Source organism: Lepidochelys kempii, chromosome 1, assembly GCF_965140265.1.
Source record: "Lepidochelys kempii isolate rLepKem1 chromosome 1, rLepKem1.hap2, whole genome shotgun sequence".
Lineage (NCBI taxonomy): Eukaryota > Metazoa > Chordata > Testudines > Cheloniidae > Lepidochelys > Lepidochelys kempii.
Window position 1 is genome coordinate 36430333 of NC_133256.1, and position 22874 is coordinate 36453206.

Consider the following 22874-nt stretch of genomic DNA (forward strand, 5'->3'; position numbering starts at 1 on the left):
AGTGGGCAAGTCTACTGAGGGGACTGCTGTGATCCAAGTAGCCAGTGCAATCACTGATGTTCTGCTATTAAGGGTAGTGACTCTGGGAAATGTGCAAGTCATACTGGATGGCTTTGCTACAGTGGGGTTCCCTAACTGTGGTGGGGCAATAGACAGAACACATATCCCTATCTTGGCACTGGACCACCTTGCCAACCAGTATATAAACCACAAGGGGTACTTCTCAATGGTGCTGCAAGCACTGGTGGATCACAAGGGACATTTCACCATCATCAATGTGGGATGGCCGGGAAAGGTGCATGACGCTCGCATCTTCAGGAACTCAGGGCTGTTCAAGCAGTTGCAAGAAGGGACTTACTTCCCAGACCAGAAAATTACCATTGGAGATGTTGAAATGTCAATAGTTATCCTTGGGGACCCAACCTACCCCTTGCTCCCATGGCTCATGAAGCCGTACACAGGCAGCCTGGACAGTAGAAAGGAGAGTTCAGCTATAGGTTGAGCAAGTGCAGAATGGTGGTAGAATGTGCCTTTGGATGTTTAAAAGCTCGCTGGTGCTGTGCGCTGACTAGGTTAGACCTCAGCACAATCAACATTCCCATTGTTATTGCTGCTTGCTGTGTGCTCCATAATATCTGTGAGAGTAAGGGGGAGATGTTTATGGCAAGCTGGGAAGTTGAGGCAAATCACCTGGTGGCCGACTTTGCATGGCCAGAAACCAGGGCGATTAGAAGAGCACAGCTAGGCGCGTTGCGCATCAGAGAGGCTTTGAAAACCAGTTTCATGACTGGCCAGGCTATGGTGTGACAACTGTGTGTGTTTCTCCTTGCGGCAAACCCACCCCCTTTGTTGATTTTAATTCCCTGTAAGCCAACCACCCTCCTCCCTTCGATCACAGCTGGCAAAGGAAATAAAGTAACTATTGTTTTGAAACTATGCATTCTTTCTTTATTAATTAAAAAAAAAGTGAGATAACTGACAAGGTAGCCCGGGTGGGGTGGGGTACGGGAGGAGGGAAGGACAAGAGCACACTGCTTATTGTAGCCACACTACAAATCAAAACTGTTTGAATGACAGCCTTCTGTTGCTTGGGACATCCTCTGGAGTGGAGTGGCTTGGTGTCCGGAGCCTCCCACTCCCCTCCCCCCCCCCCCCCGCACATTCTTGTGCGTCTGGGTGAGGAGGATATGGAACTTGGGGAAGAGGGCAGGCAGTTATACGATGGATGTGGTGGGGTGGGGGTGGGGTCTGTGCACTTGTTGGTTTTCCTGCAGCTCCAACAGACACTTCATCATGTCCGTTTGCTCCCCAATTAGCCTCAGCATCACCTCCTGTCTCTGCTCTTCGCACTCACTTAATGCTTTCCTGGCCTCTGCCACTGAATGCCTCCATGCATTAAGCTGTGCCCTATCAGTGTGGGAGGACTGCATGAGCTCAGAAAACATATGTCATTGCGAGTGCGTTTTTTAGCCTTCTAATCTGCGATAACCTCAGGGACGGAGATGATAGGGGGAGCATAGAAACATTTGCACTTGGGAGGAGATAAAAAGTGAGAGTAAAATTTATGATACATTTCTGAGAACAAAAGGGAGACTCTTTCACAGTGAATCAAGAAATTCATAGGAGACAGCACATGTGCTTTAGTTACAAGGTCACATTTTGCCTTTTATATTGAGTGCCTGCCAGTATGGTGACACCTCACACATGGCTAGGCAACAGAATTCTGTTTCCAGGCAGCCATGGTAAGCCTTTTCGTATGCAGGGTTGGCTTCTTCTGCCTTCATAGCATGTGGAAATGTTTTCAAACTGCAACGCCATCCTTTCCCATAGCAAGCAATGCTGGTTGGGTTTCACATTTAAAAGGAGGAGCTGCGGTTTTCGGGTGTATGTGCAGCACATACCTCTCCCCTCCCCACCACGTGGCTACTCTCTGGGATGATCCCTTCACCCCTCCCCGGTCATGTGGCTATTTTCTGGGATGATCCCTCTTAGCCAAGCGCAAACAAGCCAGCATGAATGGGGTCCTTTTACTGTTCCCTTACAAAAATTCCCCTATTTCAACCAGGTGACTATGAATGATATCACTCTCCTGAGGCTAACACAGGAAGATAAAGACTGAATGTTGCTTGAATGCGACCAAAACCCAGGACCATTTGCTGCCATGCTTTGTGCTGCAATGATTCCAGACTACTTGCTACTGGCTTGGCATGGTAAGGTGTCCTACCGTGGAGGACGAAATAAGGCAGCCCTCCCCAGAAACCTTCTGCAAAGGCTTTCAGAGTACCTCTAGGAGAGCTTCATGGAGATGTCCCTGAAGGATTCCCCCTCCATCCCCAGACACGTTAACAGAGTTTTTCAGTAGCTGTACTGGCTGCAAATGCATCCCAATTCTTCAGGGCAAATCAAACATTCTTGCTTTTAAACCCTGTTCTTTCATTACAAATGTGCACTCACCAGAGCTGCCTTCTCTGGCTTCAAGGTCAGGAATCCTGCCTTCGGAGGGTATTGGCTCCAGGGTGATGAAAAGGTCCTGGCTGCCGGGGAGAATGGATTCACCGCTTGCCTGCTGCACATTCTTCTCCTCCTCCTCTTCCTCATCCACAAAAATCTTCCTCCCTGTTGCATGAGACTCCCCACTTGCAGGTGTCCAAGGACAGCGGTGGGGTAGTGGTAGGGTCCCCCCCAGAATGCCATGCAGCTGATCATAAAAGTGGCGTGTATGGGGCTCTGACCCGGAGCGACTGTTTGCCTCCTTTGTCTTTTGGTAGGCTTGTCTGAGCTTCTTAACTTTCACGCGGCACTGTTGTGTGTCCCTGTTGTAGCCTCTTTCCACCATGCCCTTTGCGATTTTGGCATATATATTTACATTTCTTCTTTTTGATCTGAGTTCTGCCTGCACAGATTCTTCTCCCCATACAGCAATCAGATCTAGTGTCTCCCTTTCAGTCCATGCTGGAGCTTGTTTGCAATTCTGGGGGGACTGGATGGTCACCTGTGCTGCTGAGCTCGCCACACTGACCAAACAGGAAATGAAATTCAAAATTTCCCGGGGCTTTTCCTGTGTACCTGGCTAGTGCATCAGAGTTCAAAGTGCTGTCCAGAGCGGTCACATTGGAGCACTCTGGGATAGGTCCCAGAGGCCAATACCGTCGAATTGCATCTGTACTACCCCAAATTTGACCCTGCAAGGTTGATTTTAGCATTACTCCCCTCACCGGGGAGGAGTACTAAAGTCGATTTTAAGAGCCCTTTAGGTCGACGGAACAGGGTTGGTTGTGTAGACGCATTCATTTTAAAATCGACCCAACGTGGCTAAATTTGACCTAACCCTGTGGTGTAGACCAGGGCTAAGTTACAGCGACATACAGCCATTGCAGTAATTACATCGCTTTTGCATGTCCACACTATGCGCCTCGTGTCGACAGTGCGCATCCTCACCAGGAGCACGTGCACCGATTTAACTGTCAGGGCGGGGCATTGTGGGACAGCTTCTGAAAGACAGCAACGGGCATTGTAAGCAATGCAGTGTGTACACTCATGGTGCACCAACCTAACTATGTCAACCTAAGCACTACGCCTCTGGCGGAGGTGGAGTTATTAAGTTGGTGTAGTAGGCATTACATTGCTGGGAGCTACATTTTAGCATAGACGCTTAGAGTTAGGTCGATGTAAACTGCCTTAGCTTGCTCTAACTCTGTCGTGTAGACCAGGGCTTGGCTGTGGCTATTTGATTGCTGAGTCTAGGAGAGATGCCACAAATAAGGGGTTTCTAGCACTGAAACTGCAAGAGCCCTGTTCACATTAAGCATTTGCAAAAGGTCTTATGGGTGGGGAATATTTTAGTGGAAGCAGCACTTTATCTTCTCTGCCCCTTCCAGGAGTTCCACTGCCTATAAATCTTCTCTCCGCCCAGCTTCCAGCTGCTTGTAAAAAAAAAAAAAACCACACAAAATCTGTCCAATATATTTCTCTTAATGAGCTATGATAATAAAAACTGCTACTGTACATCACACAGCTTCAAAGCCCTTAGAGCAAAGAAATAATCAGAGGTGCCACATACCAGACAGATGCCAGAACATCTGGGAGACAGAACAATAAGAGTGTGAACAATGTGCATGCTAGCTCTAATCACAAGTTTATACGTTTAATTTAACACTGACTGTATTTTGGTAAAGCCTAACCCAGTATGAATGTAGAGGTTAAATTTTAATCAGCCTACAAAGGAACTGATTCCAGAAGACTAAGCTATCACATCACTGATTTAAATTAATCATCATCTCTGGACTTCCTCCCTGGGTTTTAACCACAGGAGCAGCCTTGCACCCTATAATTTATAGTTGTCTTTGGTGCCGTAATCTTAAAATGAGCCCCCTCTAGTCAGCGGCAATAGGCTACCCGCATTTCCCCCCCATCCACTCCAAAGCAGCAATTCAGCATATTAAACCATATCCATGAGTTTCCTTACTGCAGGCATTTTATTCTAGATGTTATTTCTCCTGTATTTAAGCCCAAAACTCGATGTCCATTAACTGCAGTCTGTTCTCCTGGGCGGGAGAATAGGCAGACAGACTGCTTTGAAGCGGAAACCATTTTTCTTCATAACAAGCTGCCAGTGGGCAGCTACAGGAGCAAGAAGCCAGATTCAGCCCCATGGAGAGCACACAAATTACCTCGGCTCTAAATGACAGCGTAGGAAGCAGGAGTTCACAGAGGAAGCTAAGAAATCAGGAATTCAGATTGTCTTTAAGTCAAATACTGCAAGTCCTTAAAGCACAGAACACTATAAACTGAGATCACGATAGCTATAAGTGTATTCATCACCCAGCTCAAGCTATAGTGACGTCTCAACCCCTCCAGCACATTAAACCACTTCATTACCAGAGGCTGAAAGAACAGTCAGAGAGGAACTTAGTGTCACTGAATCTTGACATCTGAATCTCACGATTACCTTGTATGAGACAAGGTGGGTGAGGTAATATCTTTCATTGGACCAACTTTTATTGGTGAGAGAAGCTTTTGAGCCACACAGAGCTCTGCTTCAGGTTTTATCTGGTGTAGTCACAGTTTATTGTGAAGATGTTATTTTGTGCCATGTTGATGTCAGGAAACAAGTAGATAAGGTAGAAATTGGAGTATCTTTTTACTGGACCTATGAATAGGTTAGAAAACGCAAGTTCTTGAGTGACAGGTCATTAAGGGCTAATGCCATAGCTGTCAGCAGCTCTCTAGAAAGTGGGCCTGATTCTCAATTGTCCTGAGCCTGGTTCAGTTATTTACCTTTATGCAGAGTGCATTATGGGTGTACAATGCTACTGTTGTGATCTGGTAATATTTCATAACCGCTTTGTGTTTCTGTGCACAGCTATAAATTACTATCGCAGCTGAAGGACAGAGGGAAAAATCTGGCTGTGCAGAATGGTGGATGTTTTGCACTTGTTATCACGCTGCCTTTAACCAAGATGTTCACAAGCTGCCTCGCCATAGAGTAATAAAACTAGAGGTTCATGATGCAATTTAAGGGAAGAATATTTATAATCTTTTAAAGTATGCTGTGTGGGTGTGTAAATTCCAAATGATAGGTAAGGTAATGTAGCCACTGACCTGACGATTAGAAGGGACTCTCTTAGATAATGTCCCTCGTAGTGGTTTTGATTTGAATGTAACCAAGAAATGTCCCCTCTTCCAGTCTAATGAATTTTTAGTGGGTCATGAGAAAAGACTTTTCATAAACAAAATACCGTAGATAATACCATAGATAGTAGATAACAATAACGCACTGAGGGAAATCATAGCAAGTTCCTGCTCTTCTATGCAGGTAACTTATATACACTTGGTGTATGCAGTAATATATACACTTGGTGCTTTAAATGTCATACAGCTGAAAACAATTATAAGCCAAATCTGGAAGAAAAAAATGCAACCAGAACAATCTAAATGACAATGGTTTAAGAACACTCTACTACACTGTTTTTCAAAGTTCGAGTTGCAACGGCATGTCAGGCACCGGGTCGCTCTGGTCAGCACCACTGACCGGGATATTAAAGGTCCTGTTGGTGGTGCTGCCCTGCTAAGGGAGTCTAGTCTACCTGTTTCGACACCACGCTGCGCCCCGAAAGTGGCCAGCAGTGGCTCTGGCTTCTAGGCACGGGGGCCATGGGGCTCCATGTGCTATCCCAAGCACCAGCTCTGCACTCCCATTAGCCTGCAGGTGAGAGTTGCACGAAACCGCTGGTGGGCCTCCACCTAGGAGCTGGACCTGCTGCTGGCTGCTTCCAGGGTGTAGCACAGTCCCCAGTGCCAGGACAGGCAGGAAGCCTGCCTCTGCACCCCGGCTGCGCCGCTGACCAGGAACTTCTGGAGGTAAGTCTGCACCCCAACCCCATGCCCCAATCCCCTGTCCCAGCCCTGAGCCCCTCCCAAACCTGGAACCCCTTCCTGCACCCCAAACCCCTCATTCCTGGCTCTACCCCAGAGCCTGCACCCCCAGCCCAGAGCCCTGACCCCCTCCTGTACCCCAACCCCCTACCCCAGCCCAGAGCCCCCTCCCACACCCTGAACTTCTCATTCCCGGCCCCACCCCACAGCCCTAACCCCCACACCCCAACCCTCTGTCCAGCCCCTGTCACACACCCCAAACCCCTCATCCTCAGCTCCATTGGGTCACAGGCATCAATAATTTTCTTCAACTGGGTCCTCAGAAAAAAAGTTTGAAAGCCACTGCTCTACTAGATGTTCAAAAAGCCATAATCAAGGAAGAAGGCCATATTGGTTAAAAAAACAACAACCTGGTCTAGAAGGTAAATGAAGGCAGCTATAATGTACATAAAAAACAAATGGAAGAAAGGGGAAGTTGATAGTGATTAATATAAATCAGAAGCTAGGAATTGCAGAAAATTTAAAAGGGAAGCAAAGAGACACAAGGAGAAAGCTATAGCCAGCAGAGTTAAGGACAATACAGAATTTAAGTATATTAGGAACAAAAAGAATCCTAATCGTACTGGAAATGGTGGACTCATCAATAACAATGGAGAAAAGAGAGAAGTGTTCAATAAATATTTCTGGTATGTATTTGGGGAAACAGATATAGTCTCATCATACAACACACTTTCCTTTCCACAAGTATCTCAGGAAGATGTTAAACAGCAGCTACTAAAGTTAGATATTTTAAAGTCAGCAGCTCCAGATAACTTGCATCCAAGAGTTTTAAAAGAGCTGCCTGGGGAAACTCACTGGACTGTTAATGTTGATATTTAATACATCTTGCAACACTTGGGAAGTTCAAGAAGACTGGAAGAAAGCTAATGTTGTGCCACTATTTAGAAAGGATAAATGGGTAATTATAGGCCTGTTAGTCTAATATTGGTCGTGGACAAGATAATGAAGCACTGATACAGGACTCTATTAATCAAGAATTAAAAGGAAGGTGATATAATTAATGCAAATCAACATGGGGTTTATGGAAAATAGATCCTGTCAAACTTACTTGATTTTTTTAATGAAGTTACAAGTTTGGCTGATAAAGATAATAATATTGATGTAATATACTTAGGGTTCTGTAAGGCGTTTGACTTTCTACTGCACAACATTTTGATTAAAAAACTAGAATGATGTAAAATTGACATGGCACACATTAAATGGATTAAAAACTGGCAAACTGATAGATCTAAAAATGTAACTGAAAACTGGGAATAATCATCGACCAGGTGTGTTTCCAGGGGGGTCCTGCGGGCATTAGTTTTGACCCTATGCTATTTAACATTTTTATCAATATTAGAAATGGAAGAAAACAGAGAAGCATCACTGATAACATTTGCAAATGATACAAAAATTGGGGGAGTGGTAAAGAAAAAAAAGAGGACAGGTCACTGGAACAGAGCAATTTGGATTGTTTGGTAAAATGGGTGCAAGCAAACAATATCTGTTTTAATATGCTAAATGTATACATCTAGGAATAAAAATATAGACTAACTTACAGGATAGGGGACTCTATCCTGGGAAGCAGTGACTGAAAAAGATTTGGGGGTCATGGTGGATAATGAGCTGAACAGGAGCTACCAGTGTGACACTATCTGGCTTTAAGATTAAACTTGATAAGTTTATGGAGGAGATGGTATGATGGGATAACATAATTTTGGTAATTAATTGATCTTTAAATATTCATGGTAAATAGGCCCAATGGCCTGTGATGGTATATTAGATGGGGTGGGATCTGAGTTACTGAGAAAAGAATTTTCTGTAGTATCTGGCTGGTGAATCTTGCCCATATGCTCAGGGTTTAGCTGATTGCCATATTTGGGGGTTGGGAAGGAATTTTCCTCCAGAGCAGATTGGAAGAGGCCCTGCAGGTTTTTCACCTTCCTCTGTAGCATGGGACACGGGTCACTTGCTGGAGGATTCTCTGCTCCTTGAAGCCTTTAAACCACGATTTGAGGACTTCAATAGTTCAGGCATAGGTGAGAGGTTTTTCGCAGGAGTGGGTGGGTGAGATTCTGTGGCCTGCGTTGTGTAGGAGGTCAGACTAGATGATCATAATGGTCCCTTCTGACCTTAGTATCTATGAATCTATGACACGGTGGTCAAAAGGGTTAATCCTATCTGTGGATGCATAAACAGGAATCTTGAGTTGGAGTACGGAGGTTTTTTCCTCCTCCATATCTGGCACTGGTGTGATGGTTGCTGGAATACGGTATCCAGTTCTGGTGCCCACAATTCAAGAAGCATGCTGCTAACTTGGAGAGGGTTTAGGAGAGCCAGGAGAATGCCTAAAGGATTTGACAAAGTGCCTTACTAAAGGATTAGAAAAAGTGATTGCACTCTGTTAAACTAAATAAAAAGAAAATTAAGGGGTGACTTGATTACAGTCTAAGTATCTACCTGGGGAACAAATATTTGATAATGGGGGTTCTTTAATCTAGCAGACTAAAAAGGCATGACCCAAACCAATGGCTGGAAATTGAAGCTAGACAAATTCAGACTGGAAATAAGAAGTGAAATTGTAACAGTAAGCATAATTAACCATTGAAACAGCTTGCCCAGGGTAGTTGTGGATTCTCCATCACTGGCAATTTTTAAAATCAAGATTGTATTGTTTTCTAAAAGATTTGCTCTAGGAATTATTTTGGGGAAGTTCTATGGCCTGTGTTATACAGGAGGTGAGAATAGATGATCACATTTATTCCCTTCTGGACTAGGAATCTATGAACGTACAGTGCAGTCATAAATGTTATCATGAACTACTTTATGAAGGTACAAGATGCAGACATTTCTCATATAGCCATATTGCTTTTTTTGTACAAAAATGTCACAGTGAAAAATAAAAAGGAAAAATAAGGAAAGAGTAGCAGAATATGTATGAATTCTGAAGTTACATGAACTGGGAAATGAGCTCCAATTAAAAACTAAGATGCCAGTCCTGCAAGCAAATTTGTATGGAAGGAGCTCTGGTCACAGGCAGAGCTCCAAAGTTTGGGGGGGGCGGGATCTACATAGAGTCAGAGGTCTGTTGGCAGATTTCTCATTGCAGGAGTGGGGTTTAAGGGCCAGATGCTTCTCTCAAAATATGCACTTACATTCCTAGGTGATCAAACAAACAGAGTTGTGCACACAAATTTGGGACTAGAATTTGGCCCACAGCATTGCTTACATTGTGTGTGTGTGTGCACGCGTGTGACACACATATATACACACATACGGTGACGGTTTATATGTAGCTATAATGCTGTGATGTCATTGTTAGTTTACAATCCAATAACTCTTGTTGTTTTTTCTCATAAAGAGCCATTAAATACTTTCAGTGTAAAATACTTCCATCCTTTGAGGAAAGCAGACATTTGTACTTTCTCATGACAAGTCTCCAGGAGGGAGCACAGTGTATCAGTGTCTCCTCTATAGCAGGCAGTAACTATACCATTGTATACTATACTAAATGTACCATTCTTAGTTATATGGTCCCTATTACTATACTATCTGAGGACCTCACACTCTTTCCCCTGTTTATTCTCTTAACTCCCTTATGAGTTAGGGAAATACTGCTACACCTACTTTACCGCTGTGGGAAACCGAGGCACAGAAACTAAGTAACCTGTCCAAAGTCATGCAAGTCAATGGTGTGCCAGAGAACTGAACACAGGTCTCCCAAGTCATAGGTTTGCACCCTTAACAATACACCACCTTCCTCCTATGGCTACTGTCTCTGCACTCAGGCCAGTATTCTTTGATGTGTAAAGGTGTAGTACACAGAACACAAAGGTATCATGGTTTCCTAGCTACATTCACCACAAATTAAAATGTACATAATTATTAGTAATAAAATCCAATTAGATTTAGATCTTATCTACTTCACTTAGCCTTCTTTTGCATTAAATGTGTTAGGTCTCAGTTGTTATGGTACCAATACATGTAACTATTTACCGTGTAGAACTGGAAAAAAATATGAGTAATGGTTGCCAAGCCCAGGCATTTATATACGTGTTACTGCACTTAAATATGTCAAGCATAATTGTTCGGCTGTTAAAAAGACAGAGTAAATCCCACATCAATTTTTAGTTGCACAAATGATCAAGAAAACTCTTTTATAATCTTTTTTTTCTACTTTGATTTTTTTTTCTTACATGAAAATTTAGAATTTATGAAAAGTTCCAGATTGTCAGCTCTCGGAGTTGAAGTCCTTTATTTTGAATAAATCCAGGAATGGTAGAACAAATGTCTCCATGCTGTTCCTGGACAACATGCCTCATCTCTGTCCTGGAAAGACCACCTGCATCAATGAGAAAATCCATCCCACCATCCACCTCAGCCTGGATCAGTCCACACAAGAGATCCACTTCCTGGACACTACAGTGCTAATAAGCGATGGTCACATAAACACCACCCTATACCAAAAAGAAAAGGAGTACTTGTGGCACCTTAGAGACTAACCAATTTATTTGAGCATAAGCTTTGGTGAGCTACAGCTCACTTCATCGGATGCATACTGTGGAAAGTACAGAAGACGTTTTTATACACACAAACCATGAAAATTTTGTAGTGATAATCACCCATTTTTTCATGGTTTGTGTGTATAAAAACGTCTTCTGTACTTTCCACAGTATGCATCCGATTAAGTGAGCTGTAGCTCACAAAAGCTTATGCTCAAATAAATTGGTTAGTATCTAAGGTGCCACAAGTACTCCTTTTCTTTTTGCAAATACAGACTAACATGGCTGTTACTCTGAACTCTGCACCCTATACCAGAAACCTACTGACTGCTATGCTTACCTACATGCCTCCAGCTTTCATCCAGACCACACCATACGATCCATTGTCTACAGCCAAGCTCTGCGATACAACTGCATTTGCTCCAACCCCTCAGACAGAGACAAACACTATAAGATCTCTATCTAGCGTTCTTACAACTACAATACCCACCTGCTGAAGTGAAGAAACAGATTGACAGAGCCAGAAGAGTACCCAGAAGTTACCTACTACAGGACAGGCCCAACAAAGAAAACAACAGAATGCCACTAGCCATCACCTTCAGCCCCCAACTAGAACCTCTCCAACACATCATCAAGGATCTACAACCTATCCTGAAGGACGACCCATCACTCTCACTTGGGAGACAGGCCAGTCCTTGCTTACACACAGCCCCCCAACCTGAAGCAAATACTCACCAGCAACCACACACCACACAAGAAAAACACTAACCCAGGAACCTGTCCTTGCAACAAAGCCTGTTGCCAACTGTGTCCACATATCTATTCGGGGACACCATCATAGGGCCTAATCACATCAGCCACACTATCAGAGGCTCGTTCACCTGCACATCTACCAATGTGATATATGCCATCATCTGCCAGCAATGCCCCTCTGCCGTGTACATTGGCCAAACTGGACAGTCTCTACGTAAAAGAATAAATGGACACAAATCAGACGTCAAGAATTATAATATTCAAAAACCAGTCAGAGAACACTTCAATCTCTTTGGTCACTCAATTACAGACCTAAAAGTGGCAATTCTTCAACAAAAAAACTTCAAAAACAGACTCCAACGAGAGACTGCTGAATTGGAATTAATTTGCAAACTGGATATAATTAAGTTAGGCTTGCATAAAGACTGGGAGCGGATGTGTCATTACACAAAGTAAAACTATTTCCCCATGTTTATTTCCCCCCCCCCTTCCGTTCCTCAGACATTCTTGTCAACTGCTGGAAATGGCCCACCTTGATTATCACTACAAAAGGTTTCTCTCCCCCCCCAACCCCCGCTGTCCTGCTGGTAGTAGCTCCCCTTACCTGATCACTCTTCTTACAGTGTGTATGGTAACACCCATTGTTTCATGTTCTCTGTGTATATAAAATCTCCCCACTGTATTTTCCACTGCATGCATCCGATGAAGTGAGCCGTAGCTCACAAAAGCTTATGCTCAAATAAATTTGTTATTTAAGGTGCCACAAGTACTTCTTTTCTTTTTGTGGATACAGACTAACACGACTGCTACTCTGAAAAAAAAGTTTGTCTGCAGGTCCCGGGCTTGAAAACTCCATTTGCCCATTCACCACGGAGGAGCAGGAAATTTTAAAGGGTGGCTAAATTCAGTATAAATAACCAGTTTACAACTCTTATTTTTAAATTGCATGGGGCATAGCCTTGGAAGGCAGGAGATATACGTGCAACATTTTTCAAGCCCTGTCAAAGCCCAAGATGGCCTGATCCAAAGGCTGCTGAAGTCAATGGAAGTCTTGACATAGATCTCAGTGTGCTCTGCATCAGGCTCTAAATCAAGCCTCCCTAAGGGTATGGAGCAGTAATTCCCAGCTCGAGTAGATATACCCATGCGAGCTCTGATCAAACTAGTGTGCTAAAAATAGAAGTATAGCTGTGGCCATGTGAGCAGCAGGAGGGAGCACAAGTGAAACAAGGATAATTACTACGGTTGGTTGCCCTTGTATTTCCCTCTCTTGGCCTCAGAAGTTGCTGTGGCATAAGGCTGGATGTTAGAAATCTCCCTTAATGATAAAGAGTTAGAGGACTCTATCCCATTACTCCTAACTTCCATGGGTTCATCTTCACTCATGCAAGTGGTCTCATGCTTCTCAATGGGGCATTTTGTGTAAATGAGTAAGAATCACATCTATGAGTAAAGGGTGGAAGATCAAGCTCTTAAAAATGTAAAGTCAGAACAAATTAAATCCCAAGATGCACCAAGTCTGCTCCATAACCCAAAGGAGCACAATCTGCTATGAGCGGAGAAAGCATATGAAAAAGATGCATTCCCTATGCACCATTTTATACCTGGCTGCTACAGTAAAACTCTTGGGCTCAAGCATCTCAAAGGAGCACAACTCCAAATACCACCAAGTGCACTGCCTGCCAAACATAAGAAGTAAGTTCAGTTGGGAGCAATTATTTATTAAGGAACACAAGAGTCCAACTGTAGCAAGTGTTTACAAAACAATGTGAAGAGGATTCATCTTTCTTGCATGCTTTCTGTATTCATAACCCAAGGGGACATTTACTGCAAAGGGGCAGAGGTGCTGAAAAGTCATTACTTTGGTTTGACTTTTCTACATTACATTACTAGCTCTAATGTAATCACAATCTGCTCTGGTGCCAGCTGCTCCTATTCCCATGCCTGGACAGAAACAGTTAATAAACAAGCAATCAAGCAAGACAATTTAGAAACAAGAGTGACTGATTGATTCTGTTCTCTTCCTCCTTTATTATCTCCATGTGCGTCCCTCCCACCAATTGCAGCTGGTGCCCATAAGTGCTAGGGCTGGCAATTACATCCTCACCACTCTCCCCACTAGAGAAGGCACCTAAGAATGTGATCCACAAAAGCCATCATGCCAGTGGGGAGCCAACTAGCCAAAGGGAGATGCTGCCCAGAATGCTGTGTGCTCTCTCTGGGAGATAGGTGCCTAGGGAGAAGCCTAGCTCTGCATAGCAATTCACAAATATGCACCTGCTGCAGAGAGTCAGGCAGCTTAGGCACACAGGGCTTTTCTTGTGGGAATGAGTTAGATGCTTGCCTTGTTCCACACGTGGCCAGAGGAAGTGGTGATGGTGGTACGCACTGTATAACTTTCAGTCCAGTGGTTAGAGACACAGGTTCAATTCCCACCTCTCAGGAGGGTTTTCTAACCATGGAGTTATGGAATATTTTAATGTGGAGCTTTCTCAGTCTCTCCTGCTGAAGCTGTTTGAGCGTAGCTAAATAATGGAAGAGTGGTAGGAGAAGGGGGACTGGACCTGGGGTCTCCCAGCTGAATTCCCTAACCACTGGGGTACAGTCTCATTCTTGCTCTCTCTGGCCCAATGATTATTTAAGTATTGATCCACTGTGGAACAGTCATTTGGGCCACAGAGAGAGAGAGAGAGCAAGAAAAAGAGCAGGAATAACTCTGTAACCCAGTGGTTAGGGCATCCACCTGGAAGGCAACGGATCCTAGGTCTAGTTCCCCTGCTCCAAAGATTCTTTCATTTTGTATTCACAGTGGAACATTTCAGCAGGAGAGACTGAGGGAATCCCCTTCCCCCATCAGAATAGCTAGTACCTCAGTGGTTAAAGCACCTCCTGAAAGGTCGAGACCCCGTTCAAATCCTTTCTCCCACCTGACAGAGAGGGGGGAATTAAACCAGGGTCTCCCATATCCCAGGTGAGTGCTCTAATGACGGCTAAAACGGATAAATAGGCTTGGATGGATTAGACTTTTATTTGATAAATGTTGGTAATGTCAATTTCACCATACACACCCAGGCCAACGAAAAAATATTTCCATCAATAATAATCAAAATGTACAGATAGGAAAAGTAAGAAAAATGCTGCCTGAGCAGTTAGACAAAGGCCAGGAGGGACCATCATGATCACCTAGTCTGACCTCCGGCACGTCGCAGGCCATGGAACCTCACCCACCCACTCCTATAATAGACCCCTGAACTCTGGCTGAGTTACTCAAGTCCTCAAATCATGATTTAAAGACTTCAGGTTACAGAGAATCCACCATTTACACTACTTTAAACCTGCAAGTGACCCATGCTGCAGAGGAAGGCAAAAGACAAAACAAAACCCAGGGCCTATGCCAATCTGAGAATTTATTAGAGTAAAAATCCAAAGTGATTTAGATTTTTGAATTAGGCTTGTTACAAATGGACTAGTAACTGAATAGTAGAAACGAGTATAATTTGCAGATCTAAAGATATTTACTTTGTATATTTTGACATGTGATGTTGACAATTTGAGTTTTAGCAGTTATAAAACTAACTTTTTGAATCTCAACATCTGTCATTAAATAATTGTCTGACTCCTTCTATAATTTGCCAGAACTGTGAAAATTTAAAATGATAATCTTTAAAAACAAAACATTATTATCCATCAAAATTATTTTAAAAACCCTGAATTCTGCAAAGCCTAGTTACAAGGTCACTGGCAGCCCTACCACAATGATGATTTTGAATGGGATCCAATCTGGTAGGTGGCCTCTGAGCACACCTACTGGATTGGGCCTTGTTGGGAGCCAGGGTGGCTCCCCTCCGAACCCAAGGGTAAAGAGCCACCCTCTCAGCCTGAGTTGGCGGGGCCAGACCAAGCTTACGCCAATCCCCGGAAGGGGAGGGGTGGGACAGGAAGTATAAAGGGCGGGGCGCTTTGCCCAGTAAGGAGAGCATCAGGGTGGGAGACAGACACAGGTTGCTCCCTTGCGATCTTGCTGCTGACCCAGGGGAGGCCCTGGGCCAGGAGGAAGCTGAGCAGGAGGAAGGCCTGTGGCAACCAGGACTGCCAGCTGCTGAGTATCCGGAGGGGCCTGGCTGTAGCCCAGGCCAGTGTGAGTCCGACACAGAGTAGGAGCTGGAGCTGCCAGCAGCGGAATACCCGGACCAGCTGGAGGGACCGGAGAGACCCGCTTGAGAGACCGGGTAGGAGGTAGCTCAGGGGCAGGACTGCACCATGGAGTGGGTGTGTTTGGTCAACGGGCATGGGTGGCCCCCCGCTGACCGAGCGGCGGGACCTTTGGCTCCTGCCACTGTCAGGGCCCTGGGCCGGCGCTCCCCCCTGCCTGGGGGGGCGCGCTGCAGACTCGGGCCGGCGCTCCCCCCTGCCTGGGGGGGCGCGCTGCAGACTCGGGCCGGCGCTCCCCCCTGCCCCAAATGGGCAAATTTGGGGGCCCCAAATGACTTGCCACTCCACTGGTGGAGGTTGTTATCTGTACTGAGGCAGCGCCTGTGCTCAGACAATTTGAAGCAAATCTTCTTCGCCTCCAGAGATGGCTGGAAAGGCAGCCTGTGGGTGTGCCTGGCCTGACCTCTGACCTGCTCTAGCCATTCAATGGAGAAGGTAACAGCCCCACTTCTCCTTCCCCTAGCTCCATTCTATGGTGTTGCTGATACCAGATAATGCCATCCCTTACCTGACGGCACTCTAGGGTGCGGCCCCGAGGGGGCTAGAATCTGATCCCATTCAGGAGTATTTCAAACTGTACTAGGGAACTTTCAGTGCATGGTAGCAGAATCCACATGGCCAGTTAGTGCACGGCAAACTAGTGCACTGCAGATTTACACCCCAGTTTTCTGTGCACTAACTGATAAGATATTTTTATCCCAATGAAGACAGTCTTTTCACGGGCACAAACATTTATGTTAGAAACAGACATAATTAAATAATTTGTTATTTATTATTTCTATAACCCTTCATGTGATTATACAGTGTCACACACACTGAAAGTGCATCACAAACAGCTCCCTGCCTTGAGAAGCTTGCATTCAACAGACTCCTACAAAAGGGTCAGTGGATCTGTTTAGTTAGGTGGATACCTCAGACCTGCACAGTTCTACCTCACAAACCCCATTACAGGGAAACAATCTAAATGGGCTCCATGGCCCCCTGCACTGGTATTTTTAGTAAAAGTCATGGACAGATCACGGGCATTAAACAAAAATTCACAGCCCATGACTTGTACTATATACCCCTAATTAAAACTTGGTCCAGGGGGCCACAGATGCTCGGGGGAGGACAGTCCAGGGACACTGTGGGTGTTGGGGAGGCGGCATGCAGCAGCGCATGGCCCAGGACCCCTGCTGGTGCTGGGGGGAGGGTGTGGGAGGCTTGGCAGGGTTGGCAGGCTTCTTACCCAGCTCCGCGCAGCTCCCCAGAAGCGGCCAGCATGTCCCTGCAGCTACTAGGGGGAAGGAAGGCCAGGTGCTGGCTCTCCAGCTCCCATTGGCTGGTAACTGCAGCCAATGGGAGCTGCGGGGTGGTGTCTGCAGGCAGGGGCAGCATGCAGAGCCCCCTGGCCCCTCTGCCTAGGAGCAGCAGGGACATGCTGGTCACTTCCGGGGAGTGAAGATTTATTATTTTTCAGGCCGGAAACTGAGGCACAGATAGATTAAGTGACTTGCCCAAGGTCACACAGAGACTCTGGTTGAGCCAGTAATTTAACCCAGATCCCTGTCCAGTGCCTTAACCACAAGAGGCTATTTCCACTCTTCTGCTCAGCTTACATTCTAAGGCTAACTTAATTGAAATTTAAAAGTAGACCTTTAGCTCAACAATCTATCAGTAGAAATACCCCATTATGTATTAAGCTTACTTGAATAGCCTTTGCATAAAGAGAAAAACAGAACCATATATAGAGAGATGTAGGACCAAATTCAGACTTGGTGGCAGGTATAAGTCTATTGAATTCAATAGGCGTACTCAGCCCTTTTGAAAAGCTTATTTATATGTCTAATTGTGGACTTAGAGCCTCACTTTAGGTGCCCATTTTCAAAAATCTTGGCCAACATTTCTACCCACAACGTTTCCAGCCTTGCAAACAGTCATGCCTGGCCAATCTTCCCCTCCCTATCTTATCATAATAGGGAAAATCACACAAACTAGCTAGGTTTCAGAGTAACAGCCGTGTTGGTCTGTATCCGCAAAAAGAACAGGAGTACTGGTGGCACCTTAGAGACTAACTAATTTATTTGAGCATAAGCTTTCGTGGGCTACAGCTCACTTCATCGGATGCATAGAATGGAACATAAGTGGGCTGTAGCCCACGAAAGCTTATGCTCAAATAAATTCGTTAGTCTCTAAGGTGCCACAAGTACTTCTGTTCTTTTTGCAGAAACTAGCTAATGATTGAAGAAAGGCAAACACCAACTGGAAACAATGGATTCAGTAGGAGCTCCCATTCAGAGGAAAACCTTGGATTTCACTGGGGTTACACAGGCTATAAGTCGGTCCTGAATTTACTCCCATGTGTTTAACCAAGCCCCCTGCAATATGTCAGGCAAGTCCAGTCTGCTGAGGTGCTTCATTTCAGATGACCTTTGCCTTCCTTTTAAGTGAATGTCATGTTCATGAAAGATGCCAGAGGGAGAGCCTTGGAGAACAGGTGCAGCACCAGCACCTCAAATCTGACCTGGACGCACCGTACCTCTAAGGATCACCGGCTGTTTCTGTTCAGTGCTTGGTCACTGCTTGGACTGGCAACAAGTAACCAGTGTTGGTGGTTATAGGATGTATACACCTGTCCACTAGGAACTGGAGTGAGGCCACCCACCTAGGTCACCCCCAGCCATCACTGACCTGGGATGAAATCAAAGGGGTGAGCTAGTGGTGAGTCGCCTTATTATCTGTTTCAGTCAGTGGAGGCCTGTACTTTGGTTTTGGAGAGGTGCCAAAAGTCAATCTGGAATGTGCCTGAGACTGTCACAGCTGTCATGGATCATTTCCTTACAGCTCTTATAAAGTATTCATGCCATCCCCGCTGCTCCACCAGGAATCAACCTTCAGCCAACACCCTGTGTCCCTGGCAGGTTAAGAGACAGAAGGGCCTCCCCTGCCGGGAGAGGGGGAGAAAGAGGGGGACCCGGCAGAGCCCTCGGTGCCCCACTCACCGCAGACACACGCGCTTCTTACCCAGCCCGTTGCTGTGTCTCCGGAGCTGCTGCTAAATCCTCCCGCATGGGGCAGGAGCATCTGGCTCCCAGTAACCTGTCCGCTTTGCGGGGAGACTTGGGGAGCTGCCGCCTCCCCCTGCCGACACGCACACAAACAAATACGGCCTAACAAGCTGCACTGCCCCCCCCCCCCCCAGCCCACGGCGGCCACCCACACGCCCGCCGTGCCCCCAGCCTGGGAGAGCCAGGGCCGCTCGTTGCGGGCACGAGGGTCTGACACACTCAACGCAGCCCAGCCTCGCTCGCCGGGGAGGCGGGACGGGAACCCGGGGTAAGGAGCCGCCCGCCAGGATCAGGAGCGACGCCTCCTACCTGATCCGGTCCCGCTCGGCCCTTTTCAGCTCCGCGTCCCGCTCCAGCACCTGGAAAATCTGCCGGGCTTCCTGCTCGCTGAGGAAGGTGAGATCGAGCTCGCGCGGGGCACCAGCCATCGCCGGGCTGGGCTGGGGGACCGGCCCCGTCCCCGTCCCCTCAGCTCCGGGCCCTGCCAGGCTCCTGCCCCGCCCAGCGGCCGGCCCCAACCTGCGGGAAGCACCAAGTCCCACGGGGGCCGGGCACCGCCTGCACCTGGGGGCCTGGGCCTGGCCCACACCTGCGTGAGTGACGGCCCGCGGAGCGAACCCCGGCGGGGCGCCAGCGGCTGAACGGGGCGCCGGGACCAATCCCGTGTGCGCAGGGGCGGGCCCGGTCCCAAGGTGGCTGAGCCGCGCTCGAGGTCAGTCGCGGGGGGCTGCCGGGGGCGAGGCTGAGTTCGAGGCAAAGGTTTGCTCTGAGCCCGGGCCCGCGTTCGGGCTTTGGCAGGGAAGGGGCCGCCTGGCCGGAGGGGCTTTGTCGAGACCTGGGTGAGGGGGTCTGAGCCGGGGGAGTCTGGCCTTTTTTTACAAAGGTAGAGGGAGCTAGCGCTGGAACCAGATTGCAGCCCCGGGGCTGCAGGAAACACAGTGCCGGAGAGAGACCTGCGCTGCAGTGAGGAGGAGCCCTGGGCTACGGGGAAACACACGCTCCCTGGCCAGCTCCGTTCAGATCCCTGCGTGACCTGTTTGGGGCTGTGCCCTTCGCTGTAAAATGGGGGTGATAGGTCAGCCCTGGCTCGCAGCGTTGTTGTGCGGTTTTTAATTAACGGCTGCAAGGGAATGGGAAGATGTGGACTTCGTGTTATCACTTGCAGGGGGGAGCCCCACACAGGAATGGGAGTCAGGAGACATGGCTTCTAATGCCTGGCCTTGTGACCGTGGGGAAATCACCCTAGCTGTCCGGGCCTCTGTTTCCCATGCGGCTCTCGGTCTGGTTAAATTGAAGACTCTTCAGGGCAGTGATCAGTGCTTCATTTGAGCTTGTCGTGTCAGTTACTAAAGTAAAAAAAAAAAAAAAAATTGCTTGAGCCCCAGCACCTCTTTCACTACAGATTAAGCACTGGCAGTACCCGGTGTAATGGGGACCCCCATCTTGGTGGGGGAGTTCTACCTACTACAGTAAACACTAATAATTATTGATACCTGCATAAAGAGAGGGCAAAATGCTACTAAATCTGAATTTTCCATTTACAGAGAAAGTAGGCAGGAGCATTTGACACTTAGCACAGGTGTGAGTGATTTCACAGGCTGCAAAGCAGTGGAGAATCAAGGCTTGTTAATTGTTAAGTATTATAACAACACAGAAATAACTTTTGTTTTGGTCTAATTTCTGATGGCTCTTATTGTGGAGCAGCATCATATAAATAATTTTGATGCTCCAGCATTGTATGTATCAAGGTAAGAATATATTATCCTTAGTTTTTATCCTTTGGTTGAAATATTATCAAGTTTTTAAATTGAGGCTAAATTGCAGGCGCAGTCACAGCAGCCATCGGCAGGAGCGTGGATACAGTTTCCAGCCATCAGTTTTCAAAAGGAAAAATGCGCGCACTGAAGATGGCAAAATGTGGGAAGCATTGCAAGTGCAATAGAAATTGCAATGAGCTTGGTGCAGCTGGGCTTGCTCTTCTCAGTATATTGAAGTGAGTGCTGTTTGAAAAATGCACCTCCAACAGGAGACCCCGTGGTGCTGGTGAAAATAAGGACCTCGGAGCAGAGTAGCTATGATGGCTTTCAGGAGGCTCTTTGCTTTGGTGTAGTTCCTGGCATCCCTTGTCTGGTCTGAAGAGCAACCCTGTTTCCTGACATCAGGAGAGATGATGCCAAGACCGCGTATGTGACAGAAGTGATCAAAATGGCATCAAAGATCAGCTTGACGATGCTTAGCAGAAGAGGTCAGGGGAAAGGGAAGGAAGACAGAATCTTCCCCAGAGACAGAAGCTCTTCAAGAACCCAGTAGTCTAAGGGCTTGTCTACACAGCAAATTGATGTGGGGCAAGGTAGAGTGCTGTAGTTCCACACAAGGCTTGCTGCTTGCTAACTCACTGTATTGAGTGAGTTTGGTACAGGATTTGGTCCTGGAATCTCTTGACATTAAGCTCCCTGTCTAATTTTTTCTACTTCTGTTCCTGTCCAGCCTTCTCAGCCTGGAGGCCTAATGAGTTATTTCAAAAGGGCCAAAGAGCCACAGTCAATACTTTTATAAGTTTTCAGAGCCAGTTGAGCTCCTATCCTGCTCTTCCTACAGTTTCCACAGCCTGGCAGGGAAATGGGCAGTGGATCAGATACAGATGCTGTTTCCTCCTTCCCCTCCCTAAAAGGCATCAGACTGTTAGCAGAAGCTCCTTGAACTGAGCATCTGCAGCAGGTAGGGACAGCAGCTGCTCAGAGTATTCCTGGCTCACGCCAGAGCTGCTCCTGTGGCAGCAGGGAAGCCAAAAAAGGTGGCAGTGCTGTGCCACAGCAATTTGATTTGAACACTTTAGTTTAAAAATCGCCGTGCTCAGTTCAGGAAGCACACTTCCCACTCTTAATCCAGCTAACCCCTTGTTCTGAATGCAGTCATCCTCTAGGGCCACTGCTTAGGTCTCATGGACTACAGCTGGTCCTGATGTCACAGGTTGGGCATGATGGCCTGAACCCTAGCTGCGTTAGTGCTGGGGGCATGGGCCCTATATACTCCCTGTAGGACTGATCCAAAGCCCCATGAAGTCAATGGGAATCTCTCCACTGAGTTCATCTGATATTTAAGAAAAGCTTTTTTCTCCTGAACCTTGTGTTAGCCTCCATACAGGTCTTGGGGATGAAAAGTTTTATCTGAAGAGCATTTTTTAAATTTAAAAGTACCTTTTATAAATACGTATTCTGTTGAGGGGATAGTGTAAAAGTAGAACAAAATATTCTTATTTGGTGGTAAGACTCTGTCTGCCTGTCTCACTTAATCTAGTCTATATAATCTTAACTATGTATTTTTAAAGTACAAAGCACTATGGCACCCCCAGCCCATTACGTATGTTTACAAACAATACAAGGGGTATCCCAGGAAGCTTCCTATTTTTAGAAAGCTCTTCTCTTTAATTTGAATGGCACAATCTCAAGACAGGATACACACTCTAAAAGCTTTTACCATAGTTTTGAGCTAGCATATGTTATGTAAAATCATAGTAATGCTTCCTTCAAAATAGTCCCTTGTGTTCAGCACAATGACCTGGACGGCTGGAAGAATAGCCTGTGATGAGCTGGATGACACACTACATGACCCTTAGCGATGGTATCATCGGGGACCACTACCCAGGATGCTAATGCATATATTTGTAATTACAGGACAGGTTCTCCAGAAAACTTAGCTCCATTTTACAAAGACTGCTGTGCTGTGGGAGGGGTTAGCCTCACCCATCCTCAATAAAGGTTTTCAAGTGGTGGAAACACAAAAAGCCCAAGGGGCTCTTTACAGATGGTGAAATATTGTTAGAGAATGTAGGGAAATATGCAGCAGTTGATTCTTGTAGCAATTGGCCCTGAGTTTTTGAAGAACTGTAGAATCTTGTCTGTTCCTGCTGAACTAATTACTGTGTGAGTTACCATGCGGATTAAGT

At 46.3% G+C, this 22874-nt stretch overlaps 1 protein-coding gene and 2 long non-coding RNA genes across 7 annotated transcripts in view; 2 read left to right on the forward strand and 1 right to left on the reverse strand.

The window, feature by feature from the left end:
* LOC140909561 (uncharacterized) overlaps positions 1 to 10873 on the forward strand; it is a 47114-nt gene extending 36241 nt beyond the window's left edge. The window contains exon 4 of the long non-coding RNA XR_012158270.1: positions 10623 to 10873. This is a non-coding gene — a long non-coding RNA (uncharacterized lncRNA). The remainder of the gene's footprint in view (positions 1 to 10622) is intronic.
* The window catches only part of EXPH5 (exophilin 5), a 51241-nt gene extending 31680 nt beyond the window's left edge, over positions 1 to 19561 (reverse strand). The window contains exon 1 of the mRNA XM_073338992.1: positions 19238 to 19561. Coding sequence (XP_073195093.1) covers positions 19238 to 19356 — 119 coding nt within the window. The 5' untranslated portion in view covers positions 19357 to 19561. The remainder of the gene's footprint in view (positions 1 to 19237) is intronic.
* Positions 19199 to 22874, forward strand: part of LOC140909551 (uncharacterized) — a 31575-nt gene continuing 27899 nt past the window's right edge. For 3 of the 5 annotated variants that reach the window (XR_012158263.1, XR_012158266.1, XR_012158264.1), the window contains exon 1: positions 19199 to 19324. This is a non-coding gene — a long non-coding RNA (uncharacterized lncRNA). Of the gene's footprint in view, positions 19688 to 22874 lie in introns of all 5 variants that reach the window. The other 2 variants (XR_012158267.1, XR_012158265.1) reach the window with 2 other exon arrangements.